The sequence below is a fragment of the Apodemus sylvaticus genome, chromosome 6, assembly GCF_947179515.1.
Source record: "Apodemus sylvaticus chromosome 6, mApoSyl1.1, whole genome shotgun sequence".
Classification (NCBI taxonomy): Eukaryota; Metazoa; Chordata; class Mammalia; order Rodentia; family Muridae; genus Apodemus; species Apodemus sylvaticus.
Window position 1 is genome coordinate 3,725,732 of NC_067477.1, and position 20,393 is coordinate 3,746,124.

General features: G+C 39.2%; 1 protein-coding gene across 6 annotated transcripts in view; it reads right to left on the reverse strand.

Moving 5' to 3' along the window:
- Positions 1-366: 366 nt before the first annotated feature.
- Positions 367-20,393, reverse strand: part of Ncapg2 (non-SMC condensin II complex subunit G2) — a 56,976-nt gene continuing 36,949 nt past the window's right edge. For 5 of the 6 annotated variants that reach the window (XM_052184835.1, XM_052184834.1, XM_052184832.1 and 2 more), the window contains exons 24-28: positions 19,529-19,669; positions 16,092-16,195; positions 13,298-13,398; positions 11,676-11,775; positions 367-3,616 (exon numbers count right to left, since the gene is read on the reverse strand). In XM_052184835.1, the coding sequence (XP_052040795.1) occupies positions 3,565-3,616; positions 11,676-11,775; positions 13,298-13,398; positions 16,092-16,195; positions 19,529-19,669 (498 nt within the window). In that variant the 3' untranslated portion in view covers positions 367-3,564. The remainder of the gene's footprint in view (positions 3,617-11,675; positions 11,776-13,297; positions 13,399-16,091; positions 16,196-19,528; positions 19,670-20,393) is intronic. The other variant, XM_052184838.1, reaches the window with a different exon arrangement.

Here is a 20,393-nt window from a genome sequence, read left to right on the forward strand (position 1 = left end):
AGAAGGTACTATGCACACCACCAGAGGAGAAAGATCTATATCATACAGCTAAAAGCCCTGTGACCTACAGCAGTGACCAGCCTGCAAGACAGACTGGTGCAATAGTGGCACAAATGCTATGGGGACAACCAACCACTTAAAGCTCTCTTTATGAGATGGAACCCATACACGACACTGCTAAAGTGGCCAAGAACACAAGACTAGCTAAGTCATGGGCCAAGGAGAAAACTTATTATTCTGCTATGGGAATATAGCAAAAAACAACTCCTAAAGACATACTGCTAAACCATTTCACTACGTCACCATTAAATTCTATAAATGTATTCATCAACCATCCTGCCTTTAAATAGTATTCTTGGCACTCAGTTAGGATTGCTGAAGTCCACTTTATTTTGTACTTTACATTTTCAAATAAAAACATAATGTTATAAAGTATTTACAAAACTTATGAAATACTTTTATCGACAAAAATTTTATACACTTTTATATAAAATGAAGAATCAAATTTCCCTTAAAAGTCCAGTGAGAGAAGAAAATATACCTTCTGTACTGCTTTAAAGTCTAATGCAAACATTTCTGGAGCAATCAATTACTCTGACAATCTAAATATGTTAAGTATTGGTGCTAGGATATTTAACATAGAAAGGCAAGCGCATTTCCCATGTCTCTCATTACAAAGGTATCAACCTGTGAGCTCCTCCCTAAGTGCCTGAAAATGATGCATAAACCAGACCTGTCAGTAGGAGGTCACAGTGATATCTGCATTAAAACTTATACTTCTATCTTTCCAAAAATAGAGGGAATGTTGAATAATTCCATTCATTCTAAATCTTGGGCATAAAGGCTCAGAATGTAATAAAATTTGGATGTTCTCCAACAGGTAAGCAACAGCATTAAGCTAGGTTGTGGTTCAAAAACACAAGTGTCTAGAGATTTTCATATATATATTATCAAATGCTTTGTAGTCACAAGCTTAATAACTTGTATTAGTTGACACTAAACACAATATGCTGCGAGTTCTACATTTTTACATTTGTTTCATTGCTGTTGTTGTTTTTACTTGTTTGTTTGGGGTTTTTTTTTTTTTTTTGGTCTTTAGGTTTTTTTTTTTTTTGTTTGTTTGTTTTTGTTTGTTTTAATGCCCAAAAGAAAATACCTATATCACACATTGTATTTGATGTACTGAAAAAAAAAAGAAAAGAAATAACTAACTTCTCAGGTCAGGTCTTGTCTTTAGCAGGGATATTTTTAAAAGTTAACCTTACCAGCCCAATCTTTATGTAATATCTCTAGTAACAATATTAATAGCAAGAAAAATAAGCCTAATGATTCTAATCCATTCTTAATATTTAGCTGAAATATTTTGACCAAGGTATAACAACACTACCTATCCAAACTGTGCCATCCATAAGCAAGTACACAGGAAAAATTGTTTTTAAAACCTAATCTTAGTACTTCTAACAAGGGTAACAATGGCCAATTCATAAGAGTGTTCAGACTGAAGGTAAAGGCAATGTCTGGGGATTAGCATTCAACAGTTTTTGAAACTTCAGACTACAACAAGATATTGCTGATGTTCCTTTTTGTCTATTAAAATGAACAATATTGTAGGCCTCACCCATCAATGTAAAAGCAAAGCATTTAAAAAATTTAGCTATAATTTTGAAATCATCTGATACCTAACTTTCAGGAACCAGACATCTTACTACATCTTCCTTCTTTTTAAATACAACCACCTCATAAAAATAAGAGAGCTAAAGCAACCCAATCACAATTATTTTTAAAAGTCCTAAGAGTTGGAGGATATCAATGCCTTCTTGTTTACTTGGCCACAAACAAGTCCAAAAAAAAAAAAGCAAACAGCTTGCAATCTGTTCCACTGCCAGGTCTTCTGTGTATGTGCACTCCATCCGGAAGAGACGTGGAGTCTTCTCCAAAGCTCATCAGCACTGAAGGCTCGGTGTTCTTGTGGTAGCAGTTCTTCTCGTCTCAATAATCTCAAAGCCAACTTCCTAGAGACTCTCTCCCTTACTGTTGATCTGGTCATGCTGTCAAAAATGCAACTAACAGTTTAGTTCCTATTCCGAGTCTTCAGTAAGTTGCAAGGCATGCTATGTCATGATGTAAATTCTTCTCACTATGCTAGTGATCTGCCCAGCAGCATGTTACATCTATAGCTACATCATTAAAGGCAATGTTCTGTTAGTTTGCTAACTTCCCTCATAGCCCTGTTGCATTTGTCATTATAGCTGTCTGTAAGACAAACTGGTTCAACTTCTACAACTGTCTAATCCTGTGTGATGTCAAATCTTCAGCCTTTGTCCCACCTGCTGATTACCAATGTAGTCAGTCATCCCTGAGCTCTCTACCCTGAGTTCAGGCCACTCAAACCTACTTGACACAATCTTTGCTGGGGAAAGGGTGCTGTGGGGGTAACATAGGATATAGAAGCCTAGTACTGCCCTGTGGCCCAGAAGATTCTTCTACCACGGTGCTGGTGCCATGACTCCTCCTAGCATTTTTAAATGAAGGACATGAACTTGTCATTGCCTATGCATGGTTGCATATTATGTCACTTTTAAACAAGATCCTTTTACTCTCATATCATTAACCCATCATTTATACAGGACGAGGGCAATCCTTTAACTCTTGAGTTCCCTGCCTACTCTTCAATAATCAGTACAGGAAAAGACCTGTGCCTCTGCCATTGACTACAGAGGGAAAACAGAGGCAACTGAGCATGTGAATCCACTGAGTAACACTTCACTTCAACAATCATTTCTAGGTGGCAACTCACTCCTGGCCCAGGCCTTCCTCAAGTCACTTCCACTTTTGTTGGCTTTTGGGTTTTTGTTTTGGTTTGGTTTTTCTTAACGCCTGCTCTGTCCTTGACTGTGCATGGTACACAGCAACATTCAAACGAGGAGTCTTCTCTGAACTGAGAATGCCTTTTGTAGAAGGAGGCTACTACCTTTAGAGTAAGGCTAAAATGTAAAAGTTACAGCTCAGATGTAAGAGTTGAGCTGAGTCCAAGTGCAATGGAGTGAGCAGATACTTCATATCAGTGTATTTATTACAACTGTTCAACAGAGAGCAGTAAAATATTTTGATGAAGTGATTCGTTTCGTCATTTGAAGAAAGGTTCTGTGTGGGCTAATGATAGCCCTGCTGTTGCATGGGGAAATCTGTTCCAGGAGAATTTCACAACAAATAATAAATAATGGATAAGTCCTAGGCCAAGGAACCTAAGAGCTGCCCATGCCGCAGTTCCCATAAGTTTTGCCAACTCTTCTGGAGAAGAGTGGTGAGTTGCTTGCCATTCTTTCTCTCACATGATTTTTCACCACTCTCCATTTCTGCAAGCTGGTTAAAGGCACAGTGTGTATGGTGGAGCACAGTGCTGTACTGGTCTCCCTCTTTGGGTTCTGACAGACCTGGCTGTGATCTTACAGACTCAGGACTCCAGGCTTAGTCAGACGGAAAAAAAAGCAAGGAAGATATTCACACATTTCACTTTCATGAGGCTTTTTCTCTATTTCTACACACCCAGAGACGGTAGTTTTGTCATGAATTCAGAAATTCTCCCAAAGTTCTCATTGATGACTCATACAGGAATCTGAAAAAAAAAGACAAGACACAGATTCAGTTCCCCTAGAATGAGCAGAGTTTAGATATGGTCTGCAGCAGACACACTTGAAAACAGCCTGTGTCCTACACAGATCACAACAATTTCTCAGCAGTAAAGGTGAACAGGCTCAGTACCTGATACAGAGCCCATACCCTGGGACCCTGGTAATCACATCCAGGCACAGGCTTACTAACACCTGCTCACCTGGCAGCTTCCAGCTGGAGAATACTTTTCTTAGTACTATCCTTTTCTGAATTCTACTCTCATTAAGTCCATAGCACACAGAGCACAAAATGTGGCTTGTCCTTCCCAGCATTCAGTCCTGACTCTACTGCACACAAGAAAAGAAGGAAAATGAAAACTATCATCCACCTTCACCACCATACTCAGCTACTATGGTCACCACGCCTCTGACTCCAGCTTCAGGCCTGAATACCCAGGCCCAGTGATGGGAACACTGAGGCAGTCTCTCCTCTCTCTTTCAGGGGTCCTTTCCAATATAAGAAACATGGTTGGACATCTCCTATATAAAAAATTCAGGGTGCCACTGCAGACTTAAACACACCCATTTACAAAGTGCAAGGTTCTGTGACGTTCCATTGCTGTACAAGGACAAGCCACATGTGGCAAGAACATGTTTTCCCATAGAGGCATATAAAGGATAGTTTAAACGTTTAATTGAGTAACATTAGCAAGAAATAATGAGTAATGTGAAGTAAACTCACTCCTATCTGCTACTCTTGGGAGAAGCACAAACAACACATTTCAAGAACAAGTTAAAGAAACTGAGGTCATAAGACTCCTGTCTTGGTTTTCTTGGGAGTTTTTCTCACAAGCACTCAGAATTCTCACATGACTTCTTTCTTGGACTATGTTCTGACATTTAAAAGTATGGAGATAATTTTCTAAATACAAGTCAGTGTTGGATTTTGTTAAAACTAAAATTTTCTGTTCTTCCAAAATGGACCTAGGGTCAACTGAGGGTAGGGGTTGGGAGATATCAATGTCAAACAAAAGAATAAAGACAAACCACCAACTAGATGAAAATAGTTGTAAACCATATATAATAAAAAGGTGGTACTAAAAATATACAAAAATCCCTTCAACTCAACTAAAGAAAACAATCGACCTGATTAAAATCTGAGCTGAAGATGCTTTTTTCGCTTCATTTTTAATTTTATGTGTATGGGTGTTTTGGCTGCACAAATTTTAGCATAACATGCAAGTAGTGCTTGCAGAGCCTAGATGAGGGTGTTAGATTCCTTGGGACTGGAATTACAAGGCAGTTGTAAGAGCCATGCAGGTGATGGCCATCAATGACTGACCCCTGAAAGAACAACCAGCCAGCTCTTAATGCTAACATGGCTCTTGGTTGTCAACTTGACCTCAAACTGGAATGATGATCTAAAACCCAAGCTGCTTAGTCAGATTATTTGAAGCAGGAAGATCCACCTAAAAGGGAGGTCACACCTTCTGGAGACAGCCTACACTTTAAAAGGACATGGAAGAAGTAGACTTTTTTAGTTGCATGCCCTCACTCTTAATGATAAGTTCATCTATACTGCCAGTATTAAGTCCCACTTCTTTAGGATTCCAACAGACAAAAGACCAGCTGCTGTCTAAGAAACTTCCAAGATGCCAGCACCAGATTGGTTTTCCCAAATCATCCAGCCTTGTAGACTAAACAACTAGTGAGACAGTCATTTCAGGACTACTCAGACCACATCCAATAAGCCACTCTAATGAAAACGTTTCTAATATATTCATTTTGTTCCATCTGAGAACCAAGATGGATATAAGCATGGAGCCATCTCCCTAGCCCATGACTAACACTCTAAATAGACATTGCATTTTGTCTGCCTACTTGCCTGTCAAACCATCGTACTAAGCATGACACACAGTACCACGTGAAAACTGAACAAGAATTCAGGTAGGTCTTCCAAATCCATTCCACTTGTCCACATAACTCAGCCAAACCATCCATCTGGCACAGTGAGGAATTTGACCAGAATTCGAGGTAGTGATGCCCAGAGTCAACCAGCCACCCTATCTACTAAGATGCACTGAGATCATATAGAATTTTGTGCCCCTGACCCCGCAAGACTGGCCTCCAAGCCACCTATCTTAGAAGAGTATAAAGTCCTGCACTCTGCCCCTGAGAGCCAAACTACCACTGTGGTCCCAGATTCTGGTAATCAAAAAACCAACTCAAGAACCCATAGAGTCCTGAAGATCAACTGTAAGAATCTAAACCAATAGAAGGTTTATTCCTCAAAAAAAAAAAAAAAAAAAAAGGTTTACTCCTAGGTGCAGAAGATGTACCTATACCAAGGTAAGCCAGGACCGGTTCTCATACTCCATTCCCACATCAACACACAGTGGCCTTAAGACTGAATACCAAACAGCATTTAGCTGATCCACAACTTGACAAGTTGATATAATGATGAACAAAATTTAGTAAAGAAACCGAACCCCAGATGTCAAGGTCCCATTCAAAAAGCACAGGCAACTGGAATAAGCAAAACATCTCCAGATTTTGGCACATTCCTTGTAATGTTCCCTGAGAAAAGCAACTTATATAATGCTTAAGACAGCAATTGCAAAATAGGAATTAAAAGTATGTTCAAGAAATTCAAGGATAATAAACAAATGGCTAAATGAAGGCTGTGAAGGCGTAAACAGTTGAATAAAATAATGAAAAAAACTTTTAAGATACAAAATGGAATTTACTAAAGAGGATCACTTAAGAAAAGTTAAACAAAGTAAGACTCAAAATGAAGCACACTATTAAGCAAAAAGTAAAGAGGAAAACTTTCACCAATAGCCTTGATCAAGTAGAAGACTGAAGATAGAAGCTGAAAAGAAGACAGATAAAATGAATTATTCATTAAAAACATGCTTAGTCTCAAGACAGGCATGGCGACACTTAGTCCTAGCACTTAGGAAACTTGGGCAGGCATATCTCTTGAGTTTGAGGTCACCCTGGTCTACAGAGTGAATTTGAGAATGGTCAGGGTTACATTAAGAAACCCAGGAACAGAACATGCAGGACTTCTGGGAAACTGTAAAGTCTAAACCTATAAAGCATATGCATAGAAGGAAAAGAGACCCACGTCAAAGGCACAGAAAATAGTTTCAACAAAATCATAAAATAAAATTTACTAAATTTAAGGAAAAAGATCCTATTTAGGTGTTAAAGGCATACAGAATACCAAATAGGATCAGAAAAAACTCTCCCACATTACATAATAATCCAAACACTAAGTACATAACAAAGAAAGGACATCGGAAGCTGCAAGAGAAAAAGACCAACTCACATCTAATGGCAGGCACACCAGAATAACACCTGGCTTTTTAATGGGGACTTTAAAAGCAAGAAGTCCTAGAATGATGTTCTATAAAACCACAGGTGCCAACTGCAAACTACTATACCTAGCAAAACTATCAGCTATAATCTAAGGGAAAGAAAATCTTACCTTGATAAAATAAGATTTAAGGAGTCTACTAAGCCAGGTTACTAGAAAATACCTCAGTCTGAGGAGAAAATTAAACATACCCAGGAGGGCACATGCAATATAAAACTCAGAATGATTAATCAAAAGAGGTTTAAGAAAACACCACCACACTGTCCAATAATAACTCTTAGTATCAACATTACCAATTACTAAATAGATACAAATTAACAGATTAGAGAACAAGATTCATCTTTTTGATACCTCTAAGAAAAACACTTCAGCATCAATGATGGACACTACTTTAGGATTAAAGGCTAGAAAAAGGTATCCCAAGCAAATGAAACAAAGGAACAAGCAGAAGGAACTATTCTGATAACTGTCAAAATATGCTTCAGACGAAACTAATCTGAAAAAAAAAAAAACAGGAAGGAAAAGATATTTCACATTCATTAAAGGAAAAAGCAAGAGGATATTATAATTATAAATACACACTAAACACAGGAGTATCAACTCTCATTAAAGAAGAGGAGAAGAAGAAAGGAAGAAGAGTAAGACGAAAGAAAAAGATAAAGGGAGAAGGAAGAGGAAGAGGAGGAGGAGGAGAAGCAGAAGCAGCACTGCTGTATTTAAAAACCACAGATTGATCCCAGTACAGTGATAGTGGGTGACTTCAATACCCAACTGTTTTTTGTTATTGTTGTTTTTTGTCTTGTTACGTTTTGTTTTAGATCTCTCTACATGGTATCTCTCTCTCTCTCTCTCTCTATCTATCTATATCTATATCTATATCTATATCTATATATATATATATATATATATGCTAGAACTAAAGGCCTATACCACCACACTCAGCTGACATCTTAAATCAAATAGATTTAATAGTCATTTACAGAATTTATTTTACCTAATCATTAAAGAATGCACTTTCTTGTGAGTAGCCCATAGAACTTTCTCTAAAACTGACCACATATTAGGACACAAAGCAAATCTCAACAAATTTGGGAAAATGAAAAGAACATCTTATATTCTGTGATCACAAAGGAATAAAGCTGGATATCAATGGCTATGGAAACTACTGGAAGTACATGAAGCTAAATACATTACTGACTGAAAATTAAGTCAAGAAAGAAACCAAGAAATTAAAAGTACTAGAACTGAATGAACATAAAAATACAACAGACCAAATCTATAGAATACAATGAAGGCAGTCCTAAGAGGAAAGTTAGTTATATCACACTAAGACCTATGAATGAGAGGAGAGAGAAATGGGAGAGGGGAGAGGAAATAGGAAAAGAGGGGGAGAGGATGGGAGAGAGAGATAGATCTGATTTCACACTAATGTGAAATTTTTAAACTAATGTGGCACCTAAAGGCCTTGGAAAAACAAGAACAAACAACACTCAAAGACAGTATTAAAAGTCAGCAACAGCCGGGCAGTGGTAGTGCATGCCTGTAATCCCAGCACTCTGGGAGGCAGAGGCAGGCGGATTTCTGAGTTCGAGGCCTGCCTGGTCTACAGAGTGAGTTCCAGGACAGCCAGGGCTACAGAGAAACCCTGTCTCGGGGGAAAAAAAAAAAAACCCAAAAGACAAAAAAACCCCAAAAAACTAAAAAGTCAGCAACAATGTAGTCTCACCCTACCAGCAAGTGATTGAAAAGACTAAAAGTCTTTCTTTTAGAAGCCAAATGCTGGCCATGAATATTGAAAAGAAACTTAATCAGAACAGTAGATCAGAGCCTCCCAATTAGGCAACCCAAGATTCTGTCTTCTATTTAAAGATTATAAAGAAAAGCAGAAAAAGAAAATAAATGGAAGACACAATAACCATTGTGTATAAAGGATGACATACATTTTTAGAAGTAGTTAACATGTTTGCTACAAATTTTGGAGAATTTGAATAAAATTGGCTGTGATGCAACAACAACAACAACAACAACAAAAGATCAGGCCAGAAGTGGTGGTACTCAGCTTTAATTTCAATACTTTGAGAGACAGAAGCAGGTGGATCTCTGAATTCAACACCAACATTGTCTACACAATGAGTTCCAGGCCAACCAGCACTACAGAATGAAACCTAGCTTAAAAAAAAAAAAAAAAAAAAAAAGAGGAGGAAGAAACAAACAGATAAAACAATAAAATGAGTTGGTTCTTTAGAGTAGTAAGATTAACTTTAGCCAAATTAAGCAAAACAGAGAAAAAAAATCCAAATTAATAAAACCGGATGAAAAGGGAAGCATTACAGCAGAAACCAAGAAAATTCAAGAGGACATTAAAGACATACTTTAAAAGCCTATCTTCAATTAAACTAGAACATCTAAGAGAAATGGGTAAACTTCAACATATATATGACCTACCAAAATTAAATCAAGAAAATAAATTCTTTTTATGGAGCCAGTATTACTCTGATACCAAAACCAAACAAAGATCAAAAAAAAAAAAAATTACAGGTCAATTGCTCTGATGAATATGGAAGCAAAAATTCTCAATAAAATACAAATTTAATTCAAAAACATATCAAAAAGATTACAAATCATGTACAAGTCAGCATCATCCTGGAGATGCAGGAATAGGTCAACATATACAAATCAGTAAATTCAATCCGCCACATAAATAAACTCCAGCATATGACCATTTTATTAGATACAGAAAAGATCTTTAACAAAATCCAAGATCCATTCATGATTTAAAAAAAAGTTCTTAGGAACCTAGGGATATGGGAGTGGGCATGGTTAAAGCTCTCCATTCCTGTTCAGTACAGTGCTTGAAGTCTTCGCTAGAGCAGTAAAACAAATGAAGGAGATAGAGGGGATACAAATAGGAAAAAAGAAGTCAAAATATCCATTTTGTAGATGATATGGTTCTCTATTTAAAAGACCCTATAAAGCATACCATAAAACTCCTACAGCTAAAAAACACATTCTGCATAGCAGTGGGATACAGACTGATACACAAAAATCATCAGCTTTCCTATGTATCAACAACAAGCATACCAAGAAAAAAAATCAAAAACAAATGTATTCACAATATCCTCAAAAACATAACAAAAACAAAACAAAAAATCATTGGAATAAATCTAAGGAAGTGAAAGACTTGTATAATAAAATTTTTGAGGCACCGAAGACATTGCAGAAGACATAACAAGGAAAATTACTCAACAGTATTCTAGGAACCCAAGGTTGAGATGTCCCAACTAATTTACTTAGGGTCTGTCAAATTTCTTGTTTGTGCAGGAGTGAGCTCCCCCTGAAGCTGTAGAGGGAGATACAGGATGTGGTTTTTGCCTTTAAAAAGGCTTGGCTGCATCCCAAATAACTGAGTATATTCCCAGCTGGCTGGAATAAAGACTTTCAATTGGCCACAAACTGTGGTGGGCACCCCATAATATCACCAAGGGCTAGGAACAAACCTTGACACTTCCAGATGTACCTGCATTTATACCTGGGAAATACCCGTGGTTTTCAAATAAAGCAAAAACACCCAAAGCAATGTCTCATTTGAAAATCATGAGTTGAAGTAAATGGTCTTTTTTTTTCTATAGCAAAATTTTACAAATGCTTGTTTTCATTTGTTTCTGAAAAGCATTAGCTCCTTTGTCGAAGATCAAGTGACCATAGGTGTGTGGATTCATTTCTGGATCTTCAATTCTATTCCATTGGTCCACTTGTCTGTCACTGTGCCAATACCATGCAGTTTTTAACACTATTGCTCTGTAGTATTGCTTGAAGTCAGGGATACTGACTCCCCCAGAATTTCTTATGTTGTTGAGAATAGTTTTAGCTATCCTGGGTTTTTTGTTATTCCAGATGAATTTGAGAATTGCTTTTTCTAACTCTGTGAAGAACTGAGTTGGGATTTTGATGGGGATTGCATTGAATCTATAGATCGATTTTGGCAAGATGGCCATTATAACTATATTAATCCTGCCAATCCACGAGCATGATAAGGACAGAGGAAAAGGAGGGAGGTGATTGGAGAAGGGATGGAGAGAAGAAGGTTTATGGGACATATGGGGGGGGGGGGTGGAGATCCAGGAAAGGGGAAATCATTTGGAATGTAAACAAAGAATATAGAAAATAAAAATATTTTTAAAAAAAAGAGAGAGAGAGAAAAGCATTAGCACCCCAAACAGAAACTTCTGTCTTAGTCACCAATCTATTGCCTCAAGAAAGTACCATGATCAAGGCAACTATAAAAGAAAGCTTTTAATTTGGGGGCTCTCAGTTCCAGAGAGTCGTAGTCTGGAATGGCAGGAACTAAAAGCAGCAGGCCCGGCACTGGAACAGAAGCCGGGAGCTTACACATGACCCACAAGCACAGGCAGAGAGGAGCAGACCAGAAATGGCTTGGATGCTCAAAGTTCACAGACAGTGGCTCACCTCATCCAACAAGACCACACCTCTTCATTCTTTCCAAACAGGTCTACCAACTGGGCACCAAGCATTCAAGCACGTGAACTATGGGGGCCATTCTCATTCAGACGACCACCATCTGCATCCTATACCCAGCTTCTAATCACCTGGCTCCAACAAACTGCATAGAAGAGCAGTCCCAAACACACCTAGTTCTCAGCTGGAGTAAGTTTCATATTTACCTCTCGAGGTTATCCTCTTCCAAAGTGATCTCCATAAAGGTCTTCAGCTTTCTGTTCACAGATGCTGCAACGTCCTTCACTTTTGCACTTACATGTTTATCTGTCAGAAGATTGCATTGAAAAGGCAAAAGATCTCAACATCAATACACATACACATACTCGGGCCGTGTACATGGGATCAGTTCTTTGGTTTTTATTTGTTTTACAAGTTAACCCTGGCTGACTGCAGGATAATTATGCCTTCCACAGAGATGCTATGAGAGTAGATCTGCTATGAGTGAGAATGCAATTACCAGAAAGGAAAGAAAGTCGGCACAAATCACACTCATCCACTGCTTATATAACTGACAGGTGCTCAGCACCCAACATCCGTTCTTACACCTCCTCATGATGCCTGTCCTTTGCTCCTCAGAACGCAAGTGCTCTATGCATCTCAATGAGGGGAAGTCCCTCAGATAAGCCTTTTTGGTACCCAAACTGAGTCTAACAAACTTTTTTCAGAAATATAATAGACTGAACACCCTAACTCCAAAATGTGTAATCTGCAACATCTGAAAAATTCAAGACTTTTTGTTCCACTTATAATGTTTCAGATTTTGAAGTATTTCAGATTTTAAAATTTCAATTCAAGGATTTTCAACCAGTATATTTTACATAGAAAAATAAAGCCACTATGAACTTTCAAATCTGAAAGAATTCTTGTCCCAGACACGTGGGTGAAAGGTTTCAGCCACTGTAATTCTTTCCAGATGTGGCACACTTCCAGTTCATGGCATAGGAGCTATCTTTGCCTGTAAAGTATTAGAGCTGAAAGACATTTGAACATCAGTGAAACTTTACCAAAAATATGGAAACCCGAATGTCGTCAGCCAATAAGGACGTCACTGTACTTCACACTGAGGCTGACATATTACAGGTATTGCCAATTGTTTTCCCAGTACCACTTCTAATGGTTACGTATTCAAGAGGAGTAATGCCAATGTGCCCATTGTTTTAAAAAAAAATACATTTTAGAATTATTTTTTAGACTGGATTTCAATAATGTTGCCCCAAACTTCTTGCATTAGCTTCATAAGTAGCTGGGCCTGCAGACCTGTGCTACCAAGTCCACCCAGATTTTTAGACATAAGTAACACTGGGCAAAATCCAATAACAATTCAGTTTGGAGCTAGACCCAGTGGGCCAGACCTATAATCCCAGCTACTAGCCAAGCTAAGGCAGAAAAACACCAAGTTCAAGGCCTTCCAGGGTTAAAGTGAGTTCAAGGCCAGCCCAGATAAGTTAATCAGATGGAGCCTTAAAATTAAAAGGGGAGCTGGTGTCATAGCTTGGTGACAGAGCACAGATCTAGCCTGTGCAAGGCAAGGGGGAGAAGAGAGGGTAAAGAAGATGAGGAGGCAAGGAAGAACAGGAGCAGAATAGGTAAGCTCATGCAAAGAGAGGCCCAGTGGACCACACTGCCCTTAGACAGCACTAGGGAACAAGGCTAAAAGGCCTTGAGAAGCCTATCCTGGCAGAGGCGAGGTGAAACAGAGGCCAAATTCTCAAACATCTCTAACATTAAGAACAAACAAGGACATTATCAGTAATGCACCAGGCGAAGGAGAAATAATGTAACCTACCTTTGTTAATAACCAAAATAATATGCAGAACAGCTGTGAGGCACACAATGCCTTCAATATCACCAGAAGTTACACATGCCTTTAGTTCATCCAAAAATGACCTATAAAATCAGCAAACATCTGAAATTATTCCACATCCTAATACTTTACAGAAAAATAAACATGGACAAGGGTCACCCATAATCATAAACACCATGTTTCAGATAACATGGGAAACTGCCTGAGATCCTTCCCTATGTGCATTACATGTCAGTTCTTGCAGACGAAATGTTAAAACCACAATGGTATGCATAGAAGGAGAACAGGAAAACTATGGCCTTTGAAAAACACTGGCTACTTTCTATAATTCAAATGTATGTAATTAAAAGGCAATCCACAGCTCTCAAAACGACAAGATTTCACGGAATGGATCCACACTATACAGTGCCACATGTGTTCAAAGTCTGAAAAACAAATCCCTCTGTATTGCCAGTCCCCTGTGCCTAGAATCCCAGTCAAGGGGTAAATGGGCTGGGGAGCCACGTCACAGCTGAATGTTAAACAAAAACTACACTGATGTTTCATCTGCAGTCTTCTGAAAATACAGTGTGCTGGTTAAGTTCTTGTTATGTTGAAATAAGCTGGAGTCACCCATGAAGGGGGAACTTCAATTGAGAATCGCCTCCTTCAGACTGGCCTCTGGGTAGGCAGTCCTGGTTATATAAGAAAGCAAACTATGCAAGCCCTGGAGACAGCAAACTGGCAGCAAAGTGTTTCTCCATGGTCCCTGCTTTAATTCCTGCCTCGAGTTCCTGCCATAGCTTCTATCAAGATAGAATATAACTGGATACACAAGCCACATAAACCCTTCCCTTCTCACACTGTGGTTGTTGTTCAGGGTTAGAGTCACAGAGAAGCAAACTGGGGCAAACAGTAGAACATGCTGTGACGGACATGGCCATATGGCTTTGAGGGAGGGCTGCGGAAGGGTTCTGGAGCTTTAAACTGGAGAGGCCAGTTCTCTCAGTGACCTCTTGAGTGTTCAGAGCACACTGAGTTGTTCTGGGAAGAGGGGAATGTTGAAAAATATACAAACGGAGGCCTGTGTGAAGTTTCAGAGGAAAGCATGATTTCCAACAGGGTTGTTTATATGATTTAATTTAAATTAATTATCTATGGAAATGAAAGCTTTCGTGTTACTGAAACAAATGATGCTGGTTAGCTGGAGCGGAAGAATCAGTTGTGATTAGTAAGAGACCAGCATCGCTGAGGTGATATCTGGAAAGTACTTCCACAGGGTCAGCACACAGAAGATGGGGGTCCTTTTGAGGGGCGGGGGAGTTGGAGCAAGACTACAAGCCAAGTTGGTAGCCAAACGTGTTGATGTGTAAGCGTTTCCCACATGGAACTAGTTTTGAAGGCATGACGGGGTCACAGAAAGCAGCTGAGGCTTGGCACCATTTGGCAAAGCTGGAGTCCCCACAGAGGCCGGAAAGCCACTGGTGAATGGAAAGCCCTAGCAACGGGGACTCCAAGGTATTGGAAATGCCAGGTCCTCGGGACAGCCATTCAGGACAACAGCAGGTATTACAAAAAGCCAGCCTGAGCCTACTAGACAAGTTGTGTGAGCCCAGAAGCTCTTACATGAACTCCAAATAATCTAAAACTACACCAATGGCCTTTGGTTTTGCTTAAGTGCTACTGTTTTTATGCCTTGCTTCTTCCCTTTTGTAATAACAAAATATATTAGTTGTTTTTTGTTTTTCAGGAGCCCACAGTTAAAGAAATGTTACTTTGAAAGTCCAGTTTCTTGCTTTTTTTTTTTTTTAAAGTATTGAAAATTTTAAACACCATGGGACTTTTAATGTTACACTGGTACTTTTAAAGTTATACAAAGTTTTGTATTGTGATGTTAGCAAGAAAGGAAAGGTCATGGTTTAATAATGATATGTAAGTCAAAATGACAATGGGTGATGAACTTTGCTCCTTAGCTTTTGTCAACTTAGCACAAAGTAGAGTCACTTGGAAAGACAGAACCTCAACTGAGAAAATACCTCCACCAGACTGACCTGTGGGCATGCCTATCGTATATATATTCTTGATTAAAACTGAAGTTGGAGGGCCAAGCCCACTGTGGGAGGTGCCACCCTTGGACAGGTGAGCCTGCGTTACATGGGCAAGCAAGCTGAACAAGTCAGAGGACAAGTCAGTAAGCAGAGTACCTAAGTGGTCTCTGTCTTCAGTTCCTGTTTTGTCTTTTCACCATGTTAGACTATATAACCTGAGAGCTAAATTAATCGTTTCCTCCTCAAGTTGATTTTGGTTACTAATTTATCAAAGCAACAAAGAAGCAAACTAGAACACACGGTAAGAAGGTTTTTGGTTTTTTTTCCAAGACAGGTTTTCTCTGTGTAGCTCTGGCTGTCCTGGAACCTGCTCTGTAGGCCAGGCTGGCCTCAAACTTACAGAGATCCACCTGCCTTTGCTGCGAACGCAGGGATTAAAGACCTGTGCTGCCACCACCTAGCAAGAAATATCTTTGTATACACATCTCCCCTTCTACCAGAATTTAGTTGTGATAAACATAGCTAAAACTATTTAAATGAATATAACAGTTTATAGAAAGTCATGGTCACCTTTATGAAAGTTAAATGTTAACATTTTCTATCACTCATAAAATGAAAACTCCAAGAAATATTTTTCTCAAAGGGGTAAAAATACCTTTGAAAACTGAGAGCAAAAGGTAATAGAGCACAAGGAACTGGGAACAATTTTAGAAAGGGCTGTGCCAAGATCAGAGAGAGAAGACAATTACCTGACCACATCCGAAGACTTCATTATTACTCCCATTAAACACCTTGAAAATGGAGGAAGGTCGGCAAGACACTGTGGTGAGGTCAGCTCTTCTATATCAGAAACCTAGAAATGTTTCAGATCGGCATATTATAATGGCCTGGACTGACAACTTGCTTCACACTGATCTGGGTTTCTTGTACCTGACAAAAGCATTCCAGAAACTCAAAAGGACAAGCTTTATTCACTACAGTTAGTTGTGAATATGGTGTTATTTTACCCAAGGGCATTTTACTCAGTGAAACAGAAATAAAGGACATATCATTTCCCTTTATCAAATGGCCTTTATCTAACTTGGTATCATCTTCTATAAACAATATACTTTAAGCTAAGCCACTTTAATCAGTTCTCCTTCCCAGCCCAGATTAGAATCTGTCTCGGAATGCTAGTGTTTTGGTCTAAAGTTTCCCTGTGGTACAATGGACAGGGTAGGGATACATTGTCCTGGCTGTGAGTTACAAGATGTAGAGCAGCATGCCTGGCCTCTGCCCACTGGCTTGACAGATCCTCATAGGACACACCCTGGACAGCACTTTCCTCTACCAACCACATGAGGGTTGACAGGTCATTCACTGCTGATGAGTGAATTCCTCATGGAAACAGTTTCTGAACAAACATGCCCATCTCACTTTATTCCCCCCTCCCTGCCTTAAGTCTTGATGTCTTGAGGACACTACATTAAATTATAAAGTTTAGCACCCACCAATCTAAGTGTTGAGCATACATTTATGACACTCTGAGAGAAAGTACTACTGATTAAGATAAAAAAAATGTAAAATACAATAACACTTTTTAGTCTATGTCAAAATAAAGCATCTGACCACAGCAAAGATGGAAAGGAAGTTCTAGTAGGGAGACCATCACTAGGAGAGTGCTGCGAAGTATAAGGTGAGGTGAATTCATGGAGGCACTGTGATGAGCTGACACATGAAAACCCCCTAGACCAGTGTTCCCCAACCTTCCTAATGCTGTCTACAGTTAGTTCCTCATGTTGTGGTGACCCCAATTAAAAAAATTATTTCCAGTGCTACTTCATAACTGTAATTTTGCTACTGTTATGAATCATAATGTAAATATCTGTTTTCAAAGGTCTTAAGTGACCCTATGAAAGGGTCACTCAACGCTCCCAAAGGGGTTGTGGCCCACAGGTTGAGAAACACTGCTCTAGAGAAACCAAGTAAGAGCCAATCCATAGAAAAGACAAACTGTAGCAGTAGAAAAAGCTAGGCATGGTGGCTTATGCCTGTGACCCAGCATGCTAGAAGGTGAGGCGGGGGTTATCATGAGTTCTAAGCCAACATGTGAGTCTTAAATGCTGATGTGATTAGCTGAAGAACAAACACATCAGTAGCTCTCCTTAATATCAGATAAACTATAAACATCCCAAATGAAGATACTTGTCAGGAGTGGGATTTTATAAATTACTTATATGAAACTTACAACACTTTAACTATGAAGACAGTTAGAAATAAAATCTAAAAACAGAATTCTTATACAAACATGAAGTCTGAGAACACTAGGTTGGCTACAAAACTAACAGACTTTGTGAAGCATCATGGAAAACATATATTCTAAGAGGACAGTAAAAAAAAATAGGGCATAAAACTGTATTCTTAAATGTGTATGCAAACCAACCAGGAAGATCCCAAACGGAAAACTGACAAGAAAATGAAAAAAGGATAATGTGCAGTGGAGGACAGCGCCTTTCAGGAGGCAGACGTCATCAGTGCTCCTCTGCAGAGGCGGAGCAGTGTGAGTCTAACGAGGAAAGAACACACTCAGCTGCTGCACTGCTTGGCTCACTGCACAGTGCAGAGCAGTATGAACAACATGAGCAACCTGTGCTGAGCCAGGCAAGTTCAGGTTCCAGGTCTGTACAAAGGCCACTAATTCTCTGTAACTTCAGCTGTATAACTTTCTGAAACTAAGTTCTAATCCTAGATTTATTCAGATAACTATAAATTCTAATTTATGTTTTAGAATTTGGTAAACATCATGACATTTTATACAACAAAATTTGTAAAGTTAAAATAATCTTTTTGGCAGCCGGGCAGTGGTGGCGTATGTCTGTAATCCCAGCATTTGGGAGGCAGAGGCAGGCGGATCCCCGAGGCCAGCCTGGTCTACAGAGTGAGTTCCAGGACAGCGTGGGCTATACAGAAAAACCCTGTCTTGAAAAGCCAATAATAATAATAATAATAATAATAATCTGTTTGGATTGAAGAAATAGCTCAAGGGTTAAGAGCACTTGTTCCTCTTGTAGAGGACCTGGGTTTAGCTCCCAGAAACATCATGGTGGTTCAAAAATCATCTATTAACTCCAGTTCCAAAGAATCTGATGCCCTCTTTTGACCTCCATACGCACCTGGCATGCACACAAACACTCACAGACATAAAAACAAAATAATTTAAACTTGAATAAGCTGTATACTGACATTTCGGCAGCAAGCAACAGTGTATCTATCTGACAGTACCCTAGAACATTATGCCGACTGTGCTAGCATCTATGTAAGCATGCTTAGGACGTGGCACAATTTGCAATGAGAATACCCATGGTCAAGCAGTACATGACCATCTGTAAGTACACGCATTCAGTAAGTCCATTCTCCTCCAAGTCACTATACCTATGTGTATGTGGGACATTTCGGTGCCTAAGAAGAAAAAGACTATTCCGCGCTCTCTCTATGGTACTATATCACTTTCTATGTTAGCTCAAATGGTTCACTTTAACCAAAAAATTTAAATCTGTGTAAATAAGAGTCTTCCATTCACCTTGAGCTATGCTAGGAAAACAGATTTCAAAACCTCAAGTATCTGGAGCTTGGCTGCTAAGAGAGCATGTTGTTTTTACAGAAAAGCCCAAGCTTCATTCCCAGAACCCCCAAAGCACTGACAACCACCTGTAAGTCCAGTTGTAGAGTATCTAATATCCTCTTATGGTCTCTGCATGTATATGGTACACATAAACTCATGTAGTTAAAACACTCGTACACAATATTCAAACTTCCTACAGTTGGAATGAAAAGAGATAAAGACATACAGAGATGTAAACCACTGTACACCAATAAAGTTCAGAGCAGTCCAGAATGCTTTGCCAAACTATCCCTGATCTCATCTTCAGCAAAGAGGAACCTTGAGGAACTATCAACTCACACAAGACTCACAAAGTCTGAGAACCAACAGACATGTCCACGTCATGGAGCCTAGCTGTACTCCATCAGGAGCTCTGCTATCCTTAGCATACGCTCCATAGTTGCCATATGGTTCTAGACAGCCGATTAGCTGAATGGCAAAGTACAAGAACTGGCAAAACAGTCCTGACCAAAACTGGAAACACCTAACCAAGTCCTGTAAGTAGAACAGTAGAGAAATAGCGGTTTCAGAACCGACCGACCTCACCTTCTGCAGCTGGTGACATATCTCAACCACAGGTGCAGCAATCAGAGTAGAAAGCACAGCATGGTGCACTGCAGTGTCCCTGTGCCAGGACTGGATAGTGGCGATGAATTCATGAAGAGGGGTCTGAACAGAATGAAAGAGCTACAAGAAATCACATCAGTCATTGTCAATAGAGTTAAAAAATCAGAAAGGAAGGAAAGAAAACAAGTACCAGGTGTGGTGGCTCATATCTATATAAAAGCAAAACAGGAGGCTGAGGCGGGAGGACTGAGGTGAGTTTGAGGCCAGTCTGGGCAACATTGTGAGTTCCAGGCCAACCTAAGCTAGAGAGTAAGATATTGCCTCCAAAAAATAATAATAATAAAATAATAATAAAATGTCTGCTGGGCATGGTGGCATATGCCTCGGGAGGCAGAGGCAGAGGCAGGTTGATTTCTGTGATTACAAGGCCAGTCTGGTCTCCACAATGAGTTCAAGGACAGCCAGAGCTCCACAATAGAAAGAACCTCTCTCAAAAACAACAACAACAAAAAATAAAAGAAATCAATAATATAAAAAATATCGATAGTAAAGAGGGAGGGATGACAGAAAGAAGGCAGTAACACTAAAATAAAACCATCAGCTCAGGCAGTGTATTCTGAATGACACTACTCAGTGGGTGGGGTCAACTTGGCAGAGATATTAAGGTCAGGCATAAACCACAAAAACAATGTCAGCAAAGTTCACATATTTCCATCAGATAAGGCTAGAATAAAATTGAGACTCTAGTATTTTATAAACAACCTGTCATTTAAACATTTTTTTAATTAAAACAATAACAGTTTACTGATAGAAAAAAATGGCTCTCTGCTAACGATATAATTTA